The sequence below is a fragment of the Leptopilina heterotoma genome, unplaced genomic scaffold (assembly GCF_015476425.1).
Source record: "Leptopilina heterotoma isolate Lh14 unplaced genomic scaffold, ASM1547642v1 Lhet_191, whole genome shotgun sequence".
In the NCBI taxonomy this organism is placed as follows: Eukaryota; Metazoa; Arthropoda; class Insecta; order Hymenoptera; family Figitidae; genus Leptopilina; species Leptopilina heterotoma.
The window spans coordinates 1,290,816-1,315,781 of record NW_025110910.1 but is presented as its reverse complement, the minus strand read 5'-3'; the positions used below and the strand labels follow the sequence as shown (position 1 = coordinate 1,315,781).

Here is a 24,966-nt window from a genome sequence, read left to right as displayed (position 1 = left end):
CCTCGGAAGGTGGAGTGGAACATCCGAAGTGCGAGGTAAAGCTCGTCGCGCACGGGAATTCAATTTGTAGTAACTTCTGTCGCCGTGAATGGCGCTGCGTACTTTTAGGATACATATAGTGATTCTAGTTTTGTATTTCGTTTGAAAATCTATATTGGAGTAAGAGAGACAGACTATGTATCTGTCTCTCTTACTCCAATGCAAATTTTCAGTTCTGGACAATTTTTACCGAAGTTATGTAATATCGAAATTATATTTAATGTTATTTGTTCGAGTTATTCTTTATCAATAGTGTGACACGCAAAATATGGGAAACCTTCTGAAATCATAAAATAATCACACTTTCCCATGTAGCCAATATTTAAAATCCTTCGGAAAGCAAACAAAAGAATTTATATGCACTTTTTTATAAATTACTATTTATATTAAACTATTATTAAAAAAATAGTATTAAAAAGTCGCTGCTCTGTTTGCAGGTTGCCATGTAACATAGAAGAGTAAGAGATAGGCAAATGTTTTTATCTCTCTCATTCTTGTACGTTACTATGGCAACCTGCAAGCATGTACTGTGACCCTATCATTATAAATTTTCTCAGAATATTCGGCGATTTGAAAGAAGACGACGAGGAAGACGAAGAATATTCGACGGTTTTGATTAATATTATATAGAATTCATATAAGTTTATTAAACAGGAAATTTTTTACAAAATATTACAAACTTTTTTTTTAATAACAATATTTTATTATTATTATTATTATTATTATTATTATTATTATTATTTATATTATAATTTATAAATTAGGTTGTCTTTACAACCAAAATTTATGATTTCTATCAAAATGTTTTTAGTTCATGCCATATGAAAAGACGCCAAGCTTTGTGTCGGTAAAATAAATTTCTGTACCCGTTCAGCTGTTCTTACGGTTTACTTTCTAGTAACTTTTATATTAGAAAAAGACACAATCAGTTCATACATGTATGCGCAGATTCAAAATTTTTTCAAATGTGAATAGAAAACGTTAAACCGAAAAAAGAAAATTAAAAGTGCAACCCAGTAAAAAATACTATTTAAGATGAATAATTGATATGTTATTTTTTATTTATTATTTTTATATATTAGTTTATTTTTTATACATATTATTGTTTTATTTTATTTTTGAAATGAATTTTTACTTATTTTAATTCTTCCAGGCAGATCCAAAGGGAATTACGACGTGCAAACTGAAATTCGTATTGATTTGAATATTTTCGAAATTAATATAGAAATAAATGTACAAGTAAAAAATTTCAAGGATTTCTAGGATTTAAACGTAACTAATTTCTTTTTTAAAAAAATAAAATTTTAAAGAACGCATACATAAATACTATCATTATTAAATTATTAGTAATTAAATTAATTAACATATAAGCTTTAAAAAACTAAAAAAGAAAAATAGTAAATTTAAAATTTTCATAACATTTTTGATTTACAACTTCGTATTTACTAATATTTTATAATTATATTTTGTAATATATTATACTCACATGTATACATTATTATAATTAAAATTTTTGTTGGTGTATTACAAATAAGATATTAATAAATAATAAATAAGACAAAAATTTTAAAATATATTTTCCCTCAATTTTTAAATTTATTTTTCAATTTATTTTTAATAAAGAAATTTTCTAATTATTTTTTTTAAAAGATCACTCTTTTGTTATCCTTATCATATTTAACAAAGCCCATTTTAAACAAAAACTGTTCCCCAAAAGATAACTGCAGTAATAAAACCAAATTTCTTCGGCTTCTTATCAATTCGGTATTGCATATAAAATAAAAGCTTGTGAAATTAAAATCAGTTAATTTGTCTGAAACGTAAATAAATTATTCTAAAAGGTAACTTTAAAGATTGTACGAAAAAAAATATATAAAGGAATTTGAAATTGTTTTCGAAAAAAATAATTTATATTTAATATTATAAATGTTAAAAACTTAATTTTGAAAAAATAAATGACCACATTTAATATATGTAATATTAAGTTTTAATTTTCCGATTCGAGTATACAGGAATAATGGTTTTTACACTCGGACCATTTTTTCAAGATTTGTGCGATTTGGGTGAAAAATGTACAAATTGTCCATCAGAAACTATAATGTTTGCAACAATTCTCTCTCTCATCTTTGGGTATTCTAAAGATAAGAATAAATTAAAGCGTAAAATTCCAAACGAACTGGATTTTATTATTGTGGGAGCCGGTTCCGCAGGATGTGTTCTTGCTAACAGATTAACGGAAATCGAAGATTGGAATGTAATTATAAAAGTTCTTTTAATATAACTCTATTTTATGTTATAAAATTAAAATTTTCTTATAATAACGCACTTAAAATTAATAAAAATATTTTACTTAAATTTATCTTTATAATATAATTTTAATTAGGTCCTCCTCTTGGAAGCAGGTGAAGAAGAGTTGGAACTTAGTAAAATAGGGTCGTCATTTTTCTTATCATTTGGAAGTAGCATTAATTGGAATTATAAAACAGAAGCCGATGCAAATTCTTGTCAAGCAAGCAACGGTTGTTTGATGCCACGTGGAAAGGTGACTATTTTAAAGAAACATTGATTTTTTTGTAAATCGCTAATTATTTCCAACTGTGTTAGGATTTATAATTGAAAATAATTTTGATGACCAAATATTATGTTTTTAAGGTAATGGGCGGATCGAGTTCAATTAATGGTATGTTATATGTCAGGGGATCCCCATCAGACTATGATAATTGGGCCAAACTTGGTAATGACGGTTGGAGTTACAAGGACGTTTTGCCTTATTTCAAAAAGTCTGAAAATAATCTAGACAATAATGTAAGTTATGCTTATTATTTTATATAATCTTTTACGCTTGCATTTTCGAACCCCAATGGGAAATTTGGTGTCATAGTTTTACATAGCATATTTTGAAAATAATTATAATTTTTCAGATAGTGAGTGCAAATCCTCAGTTTCACAATAAAGGAGGATATCTAACAGTGGAAAAATTTCCTCACACTGACATAAATGCGCAACTATTAACAAAAGCCTGGCAAGAAATGGGATACAAATACGTTGACGTGAATGCCAACAATAGCCAAATTGGAGTAATGAATATCCAGACAACATCACTTAATGGAAGGCGTCAAAGTACAAACAGTGCTTTTATTCGACCAATTAGACATAAAAGGCGAAATTTGTACATTGAAACAGAAGCATTCGTTACGAAAGTCAAAATAGATCCTGCAACCAAAAAAACGATTGGTGTTGAATACATTAATAAGTATGGAGAAAAGAAAACCGTAATGGTACGCAAGGAAGTCATCGTATCAGCAGGTGCAATTAATTCGCCTAAGCTGCTCATGCTTTCTGGAATTGGACCAGCTGACGAATTAAAGAAACACAACATCAGTGTGATAAAAGATTCACCAGTCGGTCGAAATCTTCAGGATCATGTAACGTTCAATGGTCTCCGCATCAAACTTAACAACACTTCTACAAAAAAGAGTTTAAAGAAAAGAATTGCAGACTTACAACAATATTTAAAGAATAGAACAGGTCCACTAGCAAAAATAGGTCCTGTCGAAAGTGCTACTTTCGTAAAAACGACTTTTGAAACTGAAAAACAAGTTCCAGATATTGAATACAATTATGAGCCCTTTGATAGTGATGGACAATTGTCTATTACAAATTCCTATGAATTAATAACTGTAATTCCCGTACTATTAAATCCTAAGAGTAGAGGAACGATAACCCTGAATCCATCAGATCCAATTATGGGACCACCTGTAATTCGTCAAGGATTTTTCACCAAGAGTCCAGACCGAGAACGTCTTAGGGAAGGAATAAGAATTTTCCAATCGTTATTCAAAACCAAAGTTTTTCAAGAGAATGGAATGACTCTAGAAGATACACCATGGCCTCTTTGCGAACGATTTCAATTCAATGGTGACTATTACTGGTATTGTATGATGAAGCAATATACGGAAACTGATTTCCATCCTGTTGGTACTTGTAAAATGGGTCCAGAGTCCGATGTGGATGCTGTAGTTGATCCAGGATTACGAGTTCGTGGAATAAAGGGACTCAGAGTTGTTGAGGCCTCGATAATGCCGATCATTGTTCGGGGCAATACCAACGCACCGACTATTATGATTGCTGAGAAAGCTAGTGATATGATTAAAAATGATTGGAAGTAAAAACCTTCTTAGGAAGGATTTTTATAAATTTAATTTGAATCACTAGATTTATTTGATTACATTTTAATAATTATACTTTTAAAGTTTGTTACTTATATTTACTCGATTTAATATAAAAACTTTACAGTTATTTATTTAAAACCTTACTCGTTTGTTTCATATCTTATTTATACAAAATTCACATTTAAAGAAAATATGCTAAAAGATAAAATCCAAAACTTGTTTAACTTATTATTATCGATTCAGCATTGCATACAAAGTAATAGAGCTTGCAAATTTAAAAGCACTTAATTTCTTTGGAATAATTAGGAATAAACTATTCTACAAAGCTAGCTTAAAAATTGTAAGAAAATTAACGTTGTTTTTAAAAATTGACAAAATTGCATTTATAATAATGAAAATTAGTATAGTTTTAAGTTTCAGACTCGCATAAAGAAAAATAATTTAAAGTAATTACTTTAAATATGGTTTTCAAACCAGGACCACTTTTTCAAGATTTGTGTGATTTCGGTGAAAAATGTACAAATTGTCCAACACAAACTGTAATGTTTGCAGCAATTCTCTCCCTCATTTTCGGGTATTCTAAAGATAATAAAAAATCGTCACGTAAAATACCGAAAGAATTGGATTTCATTGTTGTGGGAGATGGATCAGCGGGGTGTGTTCTTGCCAACCGATTAACGGAGATCAAAGATTGGAATGTATGCATATAAATAAAAGTTCTTTAAATATATGTAATTTTATATTTTTTATAATATATAATTACTAGCTGTCGTACCCGTCTTCGACGGGTTTTAGTTTCTACCAATACATTTAACAATGTTTCTACCAATCTGGAAAATCAGAAAATAGTCGGGAAGTTAATTTGACCTAAAAATTAATAATTAGTTACCATTAGCTATTTCGGTAGTATAATATTACTATTTCAATAGTCTCCACCCTTTAGCAAAAAATCAAAAATTGAAGGGCTACATAAAATAAGGGGACGAACGCATGGTTGAAAGAAATAAAATCAGTCAGGTACCAGCGAGCGGCTCAAGGCTTGTCACTGCTACCCGACTGGTAGTATCCCTTCCAAGCCTCGCGTTCTTCCCCTTATTTTATGTAGCCCTTCAATTATCAAAAATTCAAAAACCCGAATTTCTTAAAATTCAACATTTTTTCTCCTCTTTTATGGCATTAAGCTTCACTATTTTTGTGCTTTTGGAAAAAACTTTACCTATTTAATAGTCTCGACTTTTTGGTAAAAAATCTAAAATTTTGGAAAATTAGCAAAAATTCAAAAACCCGAATTTCTTAAAATTCAACATTTTTCCTTCTTTTTTATGCCATTTAGCTTCATTATTTTTGTGCTCTTCAAAAATACTTTTCTTATTTAATAGTCTCGACTTTTTAGTAAAAATCTAAAATTATCGAAAATTATCAAAAATTCAAAAATCCGAATTTCTTAAAATTCAACATTTTTCCTTCTATTTTATCGCATTTAGCTTTAAAATTTTTGTGCTTTTGGAAAATACTTTACCTATTTAATAGTCTCGACTTTTTGGTAAAAAATCTAAAATAATGGAAAATTAGCAAAAATGCAAAAACCCGAATTTCTTAAAATTCAACATTTTTTTCTCTCTTTTATGGGATTTAGATTCAATATTTTTGTGCTTTTGGAAAATACTTTACTTATTTAATAGTCTCGACTTTTTGGTAAAAAATCTAATATTTTGGAAAATTAGCAAAAATTCAAAAACCCGAATTTCTTAAAATTCAACATTTTTTTCTCTCTTTTATGGGATTTAGCTTCAATATTTTTGTGCTTTTGGAAAATACTTTACCTATTTAATAGTCTCGACTTTTTGGTAAAAAATCTAATATTTTGGAAAATTAGCAAAAATTCAAAAACCCGAATTTCTTAAAATTCAACATTTTTTTCTCTCTTTTATGGGATTTAGCTTCAATATTTTTGTGCTTTTGGAAAATACTTTACCTATTTAATAGTCTCAACCCTTTGGTAAAAAATCTAAAATTATGGAAAATTAGCAAAAATTCAAAAACCCGAATTTCTTAAAATTCAACATTTTTTTCTCTCTTTTATGGGATTTAGCTTCAATATTTTTGTGCTTTTGGAAAATACTTTACCTATTTAATAGTCTCCACCCTTTGGTAAAAAATCTAAAATTATGGAAAATTAGCAAAAATTCAAAAACCCGAATTTCTTAAAATTCAACATTTTTCCTTCTTTTTTATGGCATTTAGCTTCAATATTTTTGTGCTTTTGGAAAATACTTTATCTATTTAATAGTCTCGACTTTTTGGTAAAAAATCTAAAATTATGGAAAATTAGCAAAAATTCAAAAACCCGAATTTCTTAAAATTCAACATTTTTTTCTCTCTTTTATGGGATTTAGCTTCAATATTTTTGTGCTTTTGGAAAATACTTTACTTATTTAATAGTCTCCACCCTTTGGTAAAAAATCTAAAATTTTGGAAAATTAGCAAAAATTCAAAAACCCGAATTTCTTAAAATTCAACATTTTTTTTTCTCTTTTATAAGATTTAGCTTCAATATTTTTGTGCTTTTGGAAAATACTTTACCTATTTAATGGTCTCGACTTTTTGGTAAAAAATCTAAAATTATCAAAAATTATCAAAAATTCAAAAATCCGAATTTCTCAAAATTCAACATTTTTCCTTTTTTTATGGCATTTAGCTTCAATATTTTTGTGCTTTTGGAAAATACTTTACCTATTTAATAGTCTCGACTTTTTTGTAAAAAATCTAAAATTATCGAAAATTATCAAAAATTCAAAAATCCGAATTTCTTAAAATTCAACATTTTTCTTTCTTTTTTATGGCATTTAGCTTCAATATTTTTGTGCTTTTGGAAAATACTTTACCTATTTAATAGTCTCGACTTTTTTGTAAAAAATCTAAAATTATCAAAAATTCAAAAATCCGAATTTCTTAAAATTCAACATTTTTTCTCCTCTTTTATGGCATTAAGCTTCACTATTTTGTGCTTTTGGAAAATACTTTACCTATTTAATAGTCTCGACTTTTTGGTAAAAATCTAAAATTATCGAAAATTATCAAAAATTCAAAAATCCGAATTTCTTAAAATTCAACATTTTTTCTTCTTTTTTTATGGCATTTAGCTTTATTATTTTTGTGCTTTTGGAAAATACTTTACCTATTTAATAGTCTCCACCCTTTGGTAAAAAATCTAAAATTATGGAAAATTAGCAAAAATTCAAAAACCCAAATTTCTTAAAATTCAACATTTTTTTCTCTCTTTTATAGGATTTAGCTTCAATTTTTTTGTGCTTTTGGAAAATACTTTACCTATTTAATAGTCTCGACTTTTGGTAAAAAATCTAATATTTTGGAAAATTAGCAAAAATTCAAAAACCCGAATTTCTTAAAATTCAACATTTTTTTCTCTCTTTTATGGGATTTAGCTTCAATATTTTTGTGCTTTTGGAAAATACTTTACCTATTTAATAGTCTCGACTTTTTGGTAAAAAATCTAATATTTTGGAAAATTAGCAAAAATTCAAAAACCCGAATTTCTTAAAATTCAACATTTTTCCTTCTTTTTTATGGCATTTAGCTTTAATATTTTGTGCTTTTGGAAAATACTTTACCTATTTAATAGTCTCCACCCTTTGGTAAAAAATCTAAAATTTTGGAAAATTAGCAAAAATTCAAAAACCCGAATTTCTTAAAATTCAACATTTTTTTTCTCTTTTATGGGATTTAGCTTCAATATTTTTGTGCTTTTGGAAAATACTTTACCTATTTAATGGTCTCGACTTTTTGGTAAAAAATCTAAAATTATCAAAAATTATCAAAAATTCAAAAATCCGAATTTCTCAAAATTCAACATTTTTCCTTTTTTTATGGCATTTAGCTTCAATATTTTTGTGCTTTTGGAAATACTTTACCTATTAATAGTCTCGACTTTTTTGTAAAAAATCTAAAATTATCGAAAATTATCAAAAATTCAAAAAATCCGAATTTCTTAAAATTCAACATTTTTCTTTTTTTTTATGGCATTTAGCTTCAATATTTTTGTGCTTTTGGAAAATACTTTACCTATTTAATAGTCTCGACTTTTTTGTAAAAATCTAAAATTATCAAAAATTCAAAAATCCGAATTTCTTAAAATTCAACATTTTTTCTCCTCTTTTATGGCATTAAGCTTCACTATTTTGTGCTTTTGGAAAATACTTTACCTATTTAATAGTCTCGACCTTTGGTAAAAATCTAAAATTATCGAAAATTATCAAAATTCAAAAATCCGAATTTCTTAAAATTCAACATTTTTTTCTCTTTTTATGGCATTTAGCTTTAATTATTTTTGTGCTTTTGGAAAATACTTTACCTAGTTAATAGTCTCGCACACTTTGGTAAAAAATCTAAAATTATGGAAAATTAGCAAAAATTCAAAAACCCGAATTTCTTAAAATTCAACATTTTTTTCTCTCTTTTATGGATTTAGCTTCAATATTTTTGTGCTTTGGAAAATACTTTACTTATTTAATAGTCTCCACCCTTTGGTAAAAAAATCTAAAATTATCGAAAATTATCAAAAATTCAAAAATCCGAATTTCTTAAAATTCAACATTTTTATTCTTTTTTATGGCATTTAGCTTTATTTTTTTTGTGCTTTTGGAAAATACTTTACCTATTTAATAGTCTCCACCTTTTGGTAAAAAATCTAAAATTATGGAAAATTAGCAAAAATTCAAAAACCCGAATTTCTTAAAATTCAACATTTTTTCTCTCTTTTATGGGATTTAGCTTCAATATTTTTGTGCTTTTGGAAAATACTTTACCTATTTAATAGTCTCGACTTTTGGTAAAAAATCTAATATTATGGAAATTAGCAAAAATTCAAAAACCCGAATTTCTTAAAATTCAACATTTTTTTCTCTCTTTTTATGGCATTTAGCTTAATATTTTTGTGCTTTTGGAAAATACTTTACCTATTTAATAGTCTCGACTTTTGGTAAAAAATCTAAAATTATGGAAAATTAGCAAAAATTCAAAAACCCGAATTTCTTAAAATTCAACATTTTTTCTCTCTTTTATGGCATTTAGCTTCATTATTTTTGTGCTTTTGGAAAATACTTTACCTATTTAATAGTCTCGACTTTTTGGTAAAAAATCTAAAATTATCGAAAATTATCAAAAATTCAAAAACCCGAATTTCTTAAAATTCAACATTTTTTTCTCTCTTTTATGGGATTTAGCTTCAATATTTTTGTGCTTTTGGAAAATACTTTACTTATTTAATAGTCTCCACCCTTTGGTAAAAAATCTAAAATTATCGAAAATTATCAAAAATTCAAAAATCCGAATTTCTTAAAATTCAACATTTTTTCTTCTTTTTTATGGCATTTAGCTTTATTATTTTTGTGCTTTTGGAAAATACTTTACCTATTTAATAGTCTCCACCCTTTGGTAAAAAATCTAAAATTATGGAAAATTAGCAAAAATTCAAAAACCCGAATTTCTTAAAATTCAACATTTTTTTTCTCTCTTTTATGGGATTTAGCTTCATTATTTTTGTGCTTTTGGAAAATACTTTACCTATTTATTAGTCTCGACTTTTTGGTAAAAAATCTAAAATTATGGAAAATTAGCAAAAATTCAAAAACCCGAATTTCTTAAAATTCAACATTTTTTTCTCTCTTTTATGGGATTTAGCTTCAATATTTTTGTGCTTTTGGAAAATACTTTACTTATTTAATAGTCTCCACCCTTTGGTAAAAAATCTAAAATTATCGAAAATTATCAAAAATTCAAAAATCCGAATTTCTTAAAATTCAACATTTTTTCTTCTTTTTTATGGCATTTAGCTTTATTATTTTTGTGCTTTTGGAAAATACTTTACCTATTTAATAGTCTCCACCCTTTGGTAAAAAATCTAAAATTATGGAAAATTAGCAAAAATTCAAAAACCCGAATTTCTTAAAATTCAACATTTTTTTCTCTCTTTTATGGGATTTAGCTTCAATATTTTTGTGCTTTTGGAAAATACTTTACCTATTTAATAGTCTCGACTTTTTGGTAAAAAATTTAATATTTTGGAAAATTAGCAAAAATTCAAAAACCCGAATTTCTTAAAATTCAACATTTTTTTCTCTCTTTTTATGGCATTTAGCTCATTATTTTTGTGCTTTTGGAAAATACTTTACCTATTTATTAGTCTCGACTTTTTGGTAAAAAATCTAAAATTATGGAAAATTAGCAAAAATTCAAAAACCCGAATTTCTTAAAATTCAACATTTTTTTCTCTCTTTTATGGGATTTAGCTTCATTATTTTTGTGCTTTTGGAAAATACTTTACCTATTTAATAGTCTCGACTTTTTGGTAAAAAATCTAAAATTATCGAAAATTATCAAAAATTCAAAAATCCGAATTTCTTAAAATTCAACATTTTTCCCTTCTTTTTTATGGCATTTAGCTTTAATATTTTGTGCTTTTGGAAAATACTTTACCTATTTAATAGTCTCGACATTTTGGTAAAAAATCTAAAATTATGGAAAATTAGCAAAAATTCAAAAACCCGAATTTCTTAAAATTCAACATTTTTTTCTCTCTTTTATGGGATTTAGCTTTATTATTTTTGTGCTTTTGGAAAATACTTTACCTATTTAATAGTCTCGACTTTTTGGTAAAAAATCTAAAATTATCGAAAATTATCAAAAATTCAAAAATCCGAATTTCTTAAAATTCAACATTTTTCCTTCTTTTTTATGGCATTTAGCTTTAATATTTTGTGCTTTTGGAAAATACTTTACCTATTTAATAGTCTCGACATTTTGGTAAAAAATCTAAAATTATGGAAAATTAGCAAAAATTCAAAAACCCGAATTTCTTAAAATTCAACATTTTTCCTTCTTTTTTATGGCATTTAGCTTCAATATTTTTGTGCTTTTGGAAAATACTTTACTTATTTAATAGTCTCCACCCTTTGGTAAAAAATCTAAAATTTTGGAAAATTAGCAAAAATTCAAAAACCCGAATTTCTTAAAATTCAACATTTTTTCTTCTTTTTTATGGCATTTAGCTTTATTATTTTTGTGCTTTTGGAAAATACTTTACCTATTTAATAGTCTCCAACCTTTGGTAAAAAATCTAAAATTATGGAAAATTAGCAAAAATTCAAAAACCCGAATTTCTTAAAATTCAACATTTTTTTTCTCTCTTTTATGGGATTTAGCTTCATTATTTTTGTGCTTTTGGAAAATACTTTACCTATTTAATAGTCTCGACTTTTGGTAAAAAATCTAATATTATGGAAAATTAGCAAAAATTCAAAAACCCGAATTTCTTAAAATTCAACATTTTTTTCTCTCTTTTATAGGATTTAGCTTACATATTTTTGTGCTTTTGGAAAATACTTTACCTATTTAATAGTCTCCAACCTTTGGTAAAAAATCTAAAATATCGAAAATTATCAAAAATTCAAAAATCCGAATTTCTTAAAATTCAACATTTTTCTTCTTTTTTATGGCATTTAGCTTTATTATTTTTGTGCTTTTGGAAAATACTTTACCTATTTAATAGTCTCCACCCTTTGGTAAAAAATCTAAAATTATGGAAAATTAGCAAAAATTCAAAAACCCGAATTTCTTAAAATTCAACATTTTTCCTTCTTTTTTATGGCATTTAGCTTCAATATTTTTGTGCTTTTGGAAAATACTTTACCTATTTAATAGTCTCCACCCTTTGGTAAAAAATCTAAAATTTTGGAAAATTAGCAAAAATTCAAAAACCCGAATTTCTTAAAATTCAACATTTTTTCTTCTTTTTTATGGCATTTAGCTTTATTATTTTTGTGCTTTTGGAAAATACTTTACCTATTTAATAGTCTCCACCCTTTGGTAAAAAATCTAAAATTATGGAAAATTAGCAAAAATTCAAAAACTCGAATTTCTTAAAATTCAACATTTTTTTCTCTCTTTTATGGGATTTAGCTTCAATATTTTTGTGCTTTTGGAAAATACTTTACTTATTTAATAGTCTCCACCCTTTGGTAAAAAATCTAAAATTATCGAAAATTATCAAAAATTCAAAAATCCGAATTTCTTAAAATTCAACATTTTTTCTTCTTTTTTATGGCATTTAGTTTTATTATTTTTGTGCTTTTGGAAAATACTTTACCTATTTAATAGTCTCCACCCTTTGGTAAAAAATCTAAAATTATGGAAAATTAGCAAAAATTCAAAAACCCGAATTTCTTAAAATTCAACATTTTTTTCTCTCTTTTATGGGATTTAGCTTCATTATTTTTGTGCTTTTAGAAAATACTTTACCTATTTATTAGTCTCGACTTTTTGGTAAAAAATCTAAAATTATGGAAAATTAGCAAAAATTCAAAAACCCGAATTTCTTAAAATTCAACATTTTTTTCTCTCTTTTATAGGATTTAGCTACAATATTTTTGTGCTTTTGGAAAATACTTTACCTATTTAATAGTCTCGACTTTTTGGTAAAAAATCTAAAATTATCGAAAATTATCAAAAATTCAAAAATCCGAATTTCTTAAAATTCAACATTTTTTCTTCTTTTTTATGGCATTTAGCTTTATTATTTTTGTGCTTTTGGAAAATACTTTACCTATTTAATAGTCTCCAACCTTTGGTAAAAAATCTAAAATTATGGAAAATTAGCAAAAATTCAAAAACCCGAATTTCTTAAAATTCAACATTTTTCCTTCTTTTTTATCGCATTTAGCTTCAAAATTTTTGTGCTTTTGGAAAATACTGTACCTATTTAATAGTCTCGACTTTTTGGTAAAAAATCTAAAATTATGGAAAATTAGCAAAAATTCAAAAACCCGAATTTCTTAAAATTCAACATTTTTTTCTCTCTTTTATAGGATTCAGCTTCAATATTTTTGTGCTTTTGGAAAATACTTTACTTATTTAATAGTCTCCACCCTTTGGTAAAAAATCTAAAATTATCGAAAATTATCAAAAATTCAAAAATCCGAATTTCTTAAAATTCAACATTTTTTCTTCTTTTTTATGGCATTTAGCTTTATTATTTTTGTGCTTTTGGAAAATACTTTACCTATTTAATAGTCTCCACCCTTTGGTAAAAAATCTAAAATTATCAAAAATTATCAAAAATTCAAAAATCCGAATTTCTTAAAATTCAACATTTTTTCTTCTTTTTTATGGCATTTAGCTTTATTATTTTTGTGCTTTTGGAAAATACTTTACCTATTTATTAGTCTCGACTTTTTGGTATAAAATCTAAAATTATGGAAAATTAGCAAAAATTCAAAAAACCGAATTTCTTAAAATTCAACATTTTTCCTTCTTTTTTATGGCATTTAGCTTTATTATTTTTGTCTAATTAAGCAAATTCCTTACTTTACATACTGATCATTAAATAAAAAACTTTAATAACTTTTCCTGAAAAGCTTGCTTAAAGATTAAAAATCACTATTTTTTTTGAATAAGTTGATCTAAAAAAACGAAAAAAAATTTCAAAATACGTCTTTTTTAAAAATTTTATTGTAGAAATGGGTTGTATTTATCTGAAAAAGTTAGCTAAGGATAGTTTTGCATTCATTTTACAAAAAGTAAAAAATTTGCATTTTTTTGATTTTTCGAATTTTTTGGAAAAATGTCATAACTTTCGTTCAAGTTAATATTTTTTAATCGGATAAGGCTATGATTTCAAGTTACGTTAATTCCTAATAGACTGCCAAATTTCACTTTAATTGTTTAAACCGTTTTCAATTATTGATGCGCGAACAAAGTTTTGCATACAGACAAACAGACAGGAATTTTTTTTTTACATTTTTCGAATTCTAATGTCTCAAAACGAAAAAATATATAAAAATTTTCAAGTTTGGAGCAATGTACAGACAGAAGTCTGATTTTATTAATATAGAAGATACATATCTTTTTAAAAAAATTTAGATAAATTTCTTTTTAATAAGAAGTAGAAATGATTATTCTATTCTTTCTATAATAACTTGTAAAAATTTACAGTGTTCATAATGTGATTTTAATTAGCTCCTCCTTTTGGAAGCAGGTGAAGAAGAATTAGAAATTGGTAATGTAGCATCGGCATTTTTGTTAACAATGGGAAGTAGTATTGATTGGAAATATAAAACAGAAGCGGACAAAAATTCTTGTCAAGCTGCCGATGGTTGTTCGATGACACGTGGAAAGGTGACTAATTATATAAACTTTTATTTCTAATAAATAAATCAAATAAATCGCTAATTATTTCTAACTATGTTAGGATTTATGATCGAAAAAAATTTGATGACAAAAATATTTTGTTTCTTAGGTAATGGGAGGATCGAGTTCAATTAATGCTATGTTGTATGTCAGGGGATCCCCATCAGACTATGACAATTGGGTTAAACTAGGTAATGACGGTTGGAGTTACAAGGACGTTTTGCCTTATTTCAAAAAGTCTGAAAATAATCTAGACGATAATGTAAGTTATGCTTATTATTTTATAACGCTTGCATTTTTGAACCACAATGGGAAATTTAGTGTCATAGTTATATACAGACCATATTTTGAAAATAATTATAATTTTTCAGATAGTGAGTGCAAATCCTCAGTATCACAATAAAGGAGGATATCTATCAGTGGAAAAATTTCCTTTTACTGACATAAATGCGCAACTATTAACAAAAGCCTGGCAAGAAATGGGATACAAATACGTTGACGTGAATGCTAATAATACACAAATTGGAGTAATGAATCTACAGACAACGTCACTTAATGGGAGGCGTCAAAGTACAAATAGTGCTTTTATTCGACCAATTAGACAAAAAAGGCGTAATTTGTACATTGAAACAGGAGCATTTGTTACGAAAGTCAAAATAGATCCTGAAACAAAAAAGGCGATTGGTGTTTAATACATCAACAAGTATGGAGAAAAGAAAATTGTAATGTCACGCAAGGAAGTTATCATATCAGGGGGTACAGTTAATTCGCCGAAGCTTCATTTGCTTTCTGGAATTGGACCAGCTGATGAACTAAAGAAACACAATATCAGTGTGATAAAAGATTCACCAGTCGGTCGAAATCTTCAGGATCATGTAACGTTTATTGGTCTCCACATTAAACTAAACAACACTTCAACAAAAAAGAGTTTAAAGAAAAGAATTACAGACTTACAACATTATTTAAAGAATAAAACAGGCCATCTAGCTCGAATAGGACCTTTAGAGAGTGCTACTTTCATCAAAACGAGTTTTGAATCTGAAGATCAAGTTCCAGATATCGAATATAATTATGCGCCAATTGATAGTAATCGACAATTGTCTCTTTCAAATTCATATGAATTAATAAGAGTTCTTCCCTTCTTGTTGAAATCTAATAGTAGAGGAACGATAACCCTGAATCCATCAGATCCAATTATGGGACCACCTGTAATTCGTGAAGGATTTTTAACCAAGAGTCCAGACCGAGAACGTCTATTGGAAGGAATAAGAATTTTCCAATCTTTATTAAAGACAAAAATCTTTCAAGAGAATGGAATGACTCTAGATGAAGAACCATGGCCTCTTTGCAAACAATTTCAATTCAATAGTGATGATTACTGGTTGTGCATGTTGAGGCAATATACAGAATCTGATTTACATCCGGTTGGTACTTGTAAAATGGGTCCAGAGTCCGATGTAGATGCTGTAGTTGATCCAGGATTACGAGTTCGTGGAATAAAGGAACTCAGAGTTGTTGATGCCTCGATAATGCCGATCATTGTTGGAGGCAATACTAACGCACCGACTATTATGATTGCTGAGAAAGCTAGTGATATGATTAAGAATGATTGGAAGAGAAAAACTAATTAATATGCAGGGATTTCAATAAAAGTTTATTTAAAGATTCCTTTAATAACAGTTTAAAAATTATACAATCTATACCTTGGAATTAAATGTATGTAATTAATATATTAATTCTATTTTATTTGTAAATGCTTAATTGTACCATACCTTCAGGTTGAATCCCTTATAAAGACTTTTATGTAAGGTTTACGTATTGCTAACTGCTTTGTAAACAATTATTAATAGAATCTTTATTATTGCTTTCAGTATACGTTAAAATTGAAACATTCAAAATGGCGGATCCAATATGTTAGACATTTTTTCAAATATTTACCTGCATTTCCTTAATTGTCCTTAATATTACGAATATTGACAAAATTTTACCAAACTTAAAAACTTCAAATGACAATAACTCAGAACAAGATAAAGATTTTTAAAAATTTCAAAATACACTTTAAAGGAAAGGAATTGTTCTTTTGGATAACATATCGACCTTTCTGAAAACAGTATTTATATTATTTTCTCTCAAGTATAATAAGAATATTCCTTTTTTGGAGTTTAGAAAAAGCCACATATATTAAAGTGTAAGTAACTACATATATTATTTATAACATATATATACATAATTTTTTTAATTTCTCATCTTTAATTGTCTTTTATCTTAATATCTTGTTCGTAGGACTGACAAATACGAAACTGATGTCTGTATGATCTGAAAATAATAATTGTTTTTGTTTCATACTTGCAAGATATAATATATAAATAAATATAATAATAATTAAAAAAGCCTTACTCTTGTGAAGCTTCCAATGGATAATTCAGTAAATTTTCCAACTGTTAACGCCAACGGTTTTTGTGTTTTTAATATTATCAGTATTAGAAGTTTAATATTTGATGGCGAAGTTTCATACCATGAACAATCACTTACACATTGAGGGATATTTGAGCTCTGCGAAGAATTATGAAATTATGCACATTAGTCGTATTTCAAATTCATATATTCACTTTAGAACGCAATAAATATTTTATAGGCAAAATAATCACTGGAAAAAGCAAAATAAAAGTATATGTAAGAAAGAGAGAAATTGTTTGTAATAAATAACCTGTGAGAGCAGAATTTCTCCAGAGAAACAAAAAGCAAAAGCTTGAGATAGATTTAGAAATATGTAAATTACATTTTTCATCATTTCAAATAGGTCAAGTATCCCTTCATATTCAAACTGGAAAGCAATGAACTGTTGTTAAAACATATTTTTGATTTGTCAAACTTTAATCTATTAAATGACATTAAATAAGTCTTTTTGGTCATAGATTTATGAAAATTAATAAATTAATTTTTTACTGTCAAATTTATTGTACTTACAGTTATAATTAAAAATCCTGCAAGACACAATACTATAATACTGGCAAAAAATTGAGTTAGACAAATGTAACTATAGATGCTTTCAATTTTATCATGCAGTTTGATTAGTTTTCTATGCTTGTGTACAACGGCTTTTATGAACATAATTAAATATCTACTGTCGGATGATGTAGATTGAAATGATATTTCACTAATTTCTTTCAATAAAAGATCAATTCTACCCACCAGATGAAATATCTGCATTATAAAATAAATTATGAATTATTTTTTGTCATTTTTAAATTATTATTTTTATATAATAATTTTTTGAATAACAACTCTTATAGATAATGTTAGGTCATCGTAACATATTTTCAATAACCAATAATAATATGTATAACTAGTAATAATGATAATATGACATTAATAAGAATGGTAACAATAACAATTAAAACTAATAACAATATCAATAATAATAATATGTAAAATAATAATTAATAATAATGATAGTAAATAATAAAGTTAACAGTACAAACAATGGATTTTAGAAAATGCATACTTTAAGTGCAATTTAATATAAATCGGTTTAATGCAGCGTTTCAAAGAAACGTTTTAAAAAAGTTTTAAGGAAGACTTAAAAAAAAGTGTAAGAAATTAAGTTAAAAAGTTGAAGTGTAAAACCTTACCAAAGTACCAAGTAACGATTCGGATAAACCATTGGCAAAAAACCATAGTATGTAAAGTATAGCCTGAAAAATTAATGCTAAAACAAAATAAGGAGTAAACTCCATATCAAAAGGATATGATACTGGTATCAGCAACACTTTCTCATTTGCAAAAAATCCGTAAAAACATTCCATGAAGTATGCAATGCTAACTGCTAAATAAAGAGTCCAAATGCAAGTACAAAACTTATAGGCATACTGTAAATATTTCGTCATTATTTCCAGATCTTTAGGATCCTTCAAATTATTCCAATCTTGTTCTATTTCCATAAGAACGGAATGCAAATTTCTAGAATATGAATTTTTTTTAAATGACTATATATTTAAAACAATTAAAAGGTAAAAATCAAATTGAAGAAAGGGCAAAATATTGCATTAAGTTATTATTGCATAGGATTAATGCTTATGAAGAAATATGGTATACTGTTATACTAACTGTTTTTACTGTTAAATTTACCCTACTTTTAAAATTTTTAATATTTAGGGAGATTTTAAACAATTCTGAAATTAGACCGAATTTTCCAGTGAATGATGAACAATAAAATAGAGCAAATCTTTCACACCCAAGGTTTAAATACTTTACCCCTGATTGAAACGTAAAATTCCAAATTTAATGATTATGAATATAACGGCGGCCATATTTCTAACTCCATCAACCATTTTTTGCTTGTCTTCATAATCTCCATAAATATCTTTAAGTTGAAAGGGAGAAATTCCAATGAGTGAAGAATAAATAAGCAACTGAGTAATTAAAATTGGTTTGTTTGGCCACAAACCAAGAATACGAAGACTATATTGTAAAGTCCAGTGAACAATGGGAATTTTCATATCTTCACGATTTTCTCCCATGATAGTTGGATTATTTTCAATTACAAGGATACAAAATAATATTATTTTACGAAAGAGGGAAGTGGATAATAATTTCTTTTGTTTAAGAATATCATTTCCTAGGAGACGTGCGTCATTATTACTGAGTCTATAGTTTAATGATAACAATATATCAATTTAGAAATAAGTTATTCAAGGTTCAAAGACCGAGAGCGTACGTATGCTATAAAGTATTAAAAAATTGATGAGAAATCCCAGAAGAGGATACTAATTGTTTAACAAAGTTTCAGCTAATATTCATCATTTATTATTGATGCTCAATATATATCGTCTTTGAAGTTGTAAGAACTTGGATTATGCACATATTTTATTATTTGCGAAATTATATTAATTTCGCAAGTACCTAATAATTTATAAATCCTAAAACTTTTATATATATTATGTATATCGTTTTTTTTAGTACTGTGATAAGAATTTGGTCATAATATTTCAAACGATAGTAACGAATTAAGCGAACAGTTTATATATATTTGTAAAGCAAATTTATCGGTTGCATAAAATTAATTACAAGGGAGTAAGTATATATTTATGTCAAAATTAATTTGATTTATTGTTACGTCTAAAGTACCACACTTTATTTTTCCTATTTTCCCTCAGGGTGTATTTTTAAAACTGTGTGTTCAAAGACCATTATGTAAAAGTGAAAAACCATTGATATAATTTGGAGAATTGCTACGAATTGCTTACGAACAATTGCAAAAATTTAATTATTTTTTCAAAAGTAATAAAATTCTTTAAAAAATTTTGATAAAATTCTTTATGAGAATTCTTGAAAAAATATTCAATTATTCAATAAGTTATTAATTTGAATTTCATTTGTATTTAAATAATGGAATTCTCGTTGAATTTTCTAATAAAAATTGATTTAAAAATGAATTTCAATTAAAATTTTATAGATAATATATTAAATATTAAAAGTATTATAGCATAGAATTTTTAAAAATAATTGAATTCTGAAAAGGTTTCAAATTAAAATCTTTAAAAATTAAAATTTTAACAAACAACTGTGAAATTAATTTTTTTCAAAAAGTTTAATTGAGGCCTTGGATCCAATAACTCGCCCGACGCTCGGAGGAACGCGCAACTGCCAGTCAGTGAGCAGTGAGCGCCTCTGGGCCACTCACTGCTACCCGACTGGTATTAGCGCGTACCTTCAAGCGTCGGGCGAGTTATTGGATCCAAGGCCTCAATTGGATTTTTTTTTGAAATTTTTCGAAGTTTTTATTTTGTAATATATATTTAATTGAAGAATTTACGAATACCCAAGTAGCACGTAATATTAGGAACATTCCAGCAATATGCCACAACATTGAGGCAATATTGGTAATGTTAAGGCAATGTTCCCAATATCGTTGTAATATTACGTGCTACTGGGGTAGGTAATTGAAGAAATAGAATATTCTTATAATATAAAATAATGATTTTATCAGTCGGTCATCTTTAATTATTATAAAACATGAAGAAAGCGATTTTCATCTTTCTTCATCGATATTTTCATCTTCATGTTTTATATAATTAGTTATGAAAAATTTAATTTATAGTTTAATAAAGTGTACTCACCTTAATTTACAGATGAAATTTTATAATTAGAGAAATAAACATTAATTCCATAATTTACTATGAGGACCATAGTGATGAGTATGAAGATAAAGTCGATGAAGGTAATAAAAAATAAAGAGTTAAAATGAGGTTTAAAAATTTAACAGAAGAAAAAACCGATTTTTCAAGTTGTATGTAGGTACTTTTTTTATTCCTGATGAATATTCCCATTACATGAAGGAGTTTTGTCGATGTACAATTCTTTTTACAACATGCATATATAAAAATTTTCAAATGAAAAAAAAATTATCGATATAAATTAAAGCGAAATATTACAAACGTAAATAATTAATATGTAAAATGAAAAATTTTTAACTCGAACAACAAAAGACAAATTTCTTTGATTTAAAAAAAGTTTCATACTTAATTAAAAAGTAAAAATTGAACTAAAAAAATTTATAAAAATCAAAAATCGCTCTCTCGATTCATTCACACACATCGAAAACATTCACACCGAAAAAACATTCACGAGGGCTGACTTTAGACTACAGTCTAGTCTCGGTCAACCCCCAAAATCGAGAGGTACTCCTTAAATTTTTTGCTTACATTCATAAGCCTGTACGCTTTTTACGCTGGACTACGATCGAAATCGAATGGCATGCCGCCGAAGAGGGCGCAAAACGAAGTTTCCACTTCCTGCCGGGCTGCCAATGTCGAATAAAGTTTCTTTTTGGATTTTTGGTCGATCACACATCGTAACGAAATCACTCGTCGTCGTCGTCGTCGATTCGTAGAGTGCTGTGAAAAAGAAAAGAATATTATTTTTAAAACTCAACAATAAACTAAAATTCTTTTTTAAATCAATTAATAACTTTTTGATGAATTTTTTAAAAAGAATTTTCAATTTAATTTTAAATCAATGTTTATTATAAAATTCGAATGAAATTAATTTTTATCAAATAAAAACTTACTTTCGATAGCTGAAGAGTGCTTCGTTGAAAGGTGGATCCTTCGCGATGAGTTCCTCGTCGATAAGGCCAATGTTGAGGATATTCCGCCCAGCATTGATGTCACGTTCCCACGTGAGTAGACAAACATCGCAACGAGTGAAACGATTGGGAGACTTTGATTTGAATTGTAACGCACAGCAAGTGCTGCACGAAAGCGTCGTGTACGGCTCCTTCACATTGACGATCTTCAAGAGTCTCTTCCCAAGTTGATTCGAACGATTGAAGAACGATTTTTTTAATCGTGCCATTGGACTGCCGACGTATCCTTTCGTGAAATTTGGTAAAGAAGCATTGCCCATTGCGACCAAGCAATGCTTCTTCTTCGTATCGCCAATCACGAAATTTACGAATTTGTCACATTCGCGCTGATGTGACATGTACTTGTCCATTTTCAATCTGACGACATTTTTCTTCTCGTGCACCACTTGAAAACGATCCATCAAGTGCAACTTGTATCGAACGATACGCGCGTAATCTGCTGGATTTGTCCACGTAAAATTTTCCATCGTCGGAAAATCTCGTACGTACTGCTTGAAGTAACTTTGAAGATCGAGATCAAGTTGTTTCATTTTCTCCTTACGCCGATACTCGTCCATTTGCCAACGAAAACTTTTACTTTTCACGTAAATATGCTGGTCCTTCTGCTTGTTGGTCGATGATGGCTGTGGAGTGCCGGTACGTCGAACGCCGCCAAATGTTGCTTTCTTCCCTGGATCGAATCCGTAAAACATTCTGTATTTTTGGTTTACGGGCATCGAATTTTCCTCGTCGTTTGCAGGCGGTTGTTGTTTCACTTTTGGAACGTCAAAGTGAATCGAAATGTCGACGCCGTTGGAGCTGATGGATTCTCCAAACGAATCCTCTTTGCCTCGTTCGACTTTCGAGAAATCGAAAATATCGCGCCATCGAGCTTCCTTGTCTTCAATTTGCAAGAAACGTTGAATTTCATCATCTCGTTCAGTTTTTACACGTTGAATTTGAGCTTTTCTTTGTACCGATGAAATTCCTCGACGACTATTGATTTCATTCATCAAATTTTTGCATTTATCGTGTTCTGCGCCTTTTTTAAGTTCCTCCAAACAAGTGTTTGTGTACAACACGTGGGCAATTCCTAATTTTGCCTGGGGTACAACCACGAAATTACGAACATTTTCGTTGTGAAAAAATTGTTGTACCCGAAGCATAAATGGAATAAACTTGGTCCAATCCGAGTTTTGTTTCTCATCTTCATCGTCATTAACATGTTTCTTCATTTCTTGAAATTTTAAATTTTCATCGGCCTGAAGAAACTGTTGAAACGCAGGAATGTCACAACGATTTTTGTCAAGCAAGAGTTGCACTTGCTGCACAGCCTTCTTTCTTGTCGATGATTGACGATTCGTACCTGATGATGACGACGACGACGACGATGCTTGTTGTTGTGCCTTAATTTGCCCCATCATTTTTGCGCCAAGGCTCTTGTTCACTTTCTTCTTATGCTTTCGACGATGTTTACGCTTACGATGTTTCGATTTGACGAAAACGAGTTCCCGATGCGAATTGTCTCTAGATCGACGCTCAATTCGTTCTTCAATTTTCGCTGTTTTAATTTGTTCACTCGTCATACGAATGGCAGGTCGAAATTGTTGGGCAGCAGCTCTTCTTTCTGCACGAATTTGCGCCTTGTGTTCTTTTCGCTTGGTTCGTTTTCTTTCGTTTCTCTTTGCACGTCTTCTGTTCCTTTTCGCATTTTCAGAATCGTTGTTTGGAGAAGGTTTGTCGTCATCCTCCCTGCTCGTCGATGGTGGATTGTTATCGATCGACAACAGATGCTGAAACAATCGCGTGAGTCGGCTCTCGAAGTGGGTATTGAAATTCGTTTTGAATTCTCGATCCATTTGACGACTAGCTTCTTTAATGATCGCAGTGCGATGTTCGCAGTCGTACAATTCTCGATTTCCACCACGTATCTCCTTGTACTCGTCTATTAATTGAACAAAAGCTGCATCTCGTTGCACAGGAACAATTTTTCTCTTCAGAGCAATGAACAGTTGTTCGTAATTTGGTCCATTCTTACTCCAAGATTCGAGAAGATTTTTATTCGTCGAATGACATAAAAATTGTAATGCCATTAATGACACTTCAATTTTCATGCGAGAAACAATTTTCGCATCTTCGAGAATCCTCTCCGTGATGAGACGAGATTTTGATATTGTACCGAGGAACGATTTAACGGTAGATTTACGAGTGCCTTTTCGTTTTGCGTGCTTTCTTGCCCTCTCGTTGTCGAATGTCTGTTTTGTCTTCGATTTGTCGTCGGAATCCTTCGCATCCTTCTTTGTCGTCTTCTTCTTCTTCTTCTTCGGTTCTTCCTTGTTTGGTTCATCGCTTTTTCTTTTTCGATTCGGTGCACATGATTTTCCGCCTCCATCCTTTGATGCTTTCGATTTTGCAGCGCAACGTCTCTTTGCGTTTCGATTGTTGAGTACTTTCGACAATGACGATGGTGCAGGAGCATCTGCTGTTGTAGTTGCAATGATTGGTGGAAGAAAATCGTTAAACGTTGGTGGTGGTCGTTTTCTTTTCATTTTGGCACGAGAAAAATCGAAATTTATCGCGATAAGTACGAGTAAAACAAAGTAAAAACGAGTAATACAAAAAGAATTGATATCACCAAAAATTTGCTCGATGTAATAAAGCCACGACGAAAATCTAAATTTACCGCGATGATTATGAGTGAAATTCACAATATAATACGCTATTGCCCTTGAGTAAAACCCTAGAGACAAAAATCGCCCGAATATTTATATTATTGAGTAAAACTCAATAATACTTGCAAGTAAAACTCACAAGTACAATACGCGACACGAAAATGTTAATAACGATACGCGACACGAAACAACGTCAAATTAATTGAAATGCAATACAAAAAGAATCGAAATCACCAAAAATTTGCTCGATGTAATAAGGCAAAAATATACGATAGTAAAAAATAAACGAATGAACGAATAAGCGAAATAAATTTGAAATAGATGCGCGTAACAAGAACAAAGTTTAAAGAAAGATTAAAGCCACGACAAAAATCGAAATTTACAGCGATGATTATGAGTGAAACTCACAATATAATACGCGATTCTTATATTATTGAGTAAAACTCAATAATACTTGTGAGTAAAACTCACAAGTTTAACGCCTATTCGAGTCTATTCGATGTATAAACGATGACCGTCAAATACGTAGCCGCAATACCGTTGCGGTAGTAAAGTTGCTATTTCTATTCGGCTGACCAAGTAGAGTAAGACTCTATAGAGGGTAAAACCCTTGTCGAACGCCGGAGAAATAATGACCCGCTGCTGTTGGGAGACGCGTATTTATACCTGCGCCGAGAGTCATCCCCACTTGAGTGGTCGATTTACGGACGGGTAGGGGAAACTTGGTCTGTCTTCATCGTCCGTGTGCCAGATA

The 24,966-nt window shown here is 28.6% G+C and overlaps 2 protein-coding genes and 1 pseudogene across 2 annotated transcripts; 2 read left to right on the top strand and 1 right to left on the bottom strand.

The window, feature by feature from the left end:
* Positions 1–1,835: 1,835 nt before the first annotated feature.
* On the top strand, positions 1,836–4,437 carry LOC122500819 (glucose dehydrogenase [FAD, quinone]-like). The gene is made up of 5 exons (XM_043609931.1): positions 1,836–1,880; positions 2,052–2,293; positions 2,423–2,581; positions 2,692–2,844; positions 2,961–4,437. The coding sequence occupies exons 2-5, from the start codon at positions 2,057–2,059 to the stop codon at positions 4,206–4,208; spliced, it is 1,797 nt and encodes a 598-aa protein (XP_043465866.1). The 5' UTR covers positions 1,836–1,880; positions 2,052–2,056; the 3' UTR covers positions 4,209–4,437.
* Positions 4,438–4,554: 117 nt separating this feature from the next.
* Positions 4,555–16,045, top strand: LOC122500768 (annotated as a pseudogene).
* Positions 16,046–16,672: 627 nt separating this feature from the next.
* On the bottom strand, positions 16,673–19,008 carry LOC122500767 (odorant receptor 4-like). Its single transcript, XM_043609853.1, has 6 exons — positions 18,669–19,008; positions 18,047–18,374; positions 17,382–17,618; positions 17,122–17,238; positions 16,812–16,967; positions 16,673–16,730 (listed from the first exon to the last, which is right to left on the bottom strand). Exons 1-6 carry the CDS (start codon positions 18,932–18,934, stop codon positions 16,680–16,682), a joined length of 1,155 nt encoding a protein of 384 aa, XP_043465788.1. The 5' UTR covers positions 18,935–19,008; the 3' UTR covers positions 16,673–16,679.
* Between the last annotated feature and the right edge of the window lie 5,958 nt (positions 19,009–24,966).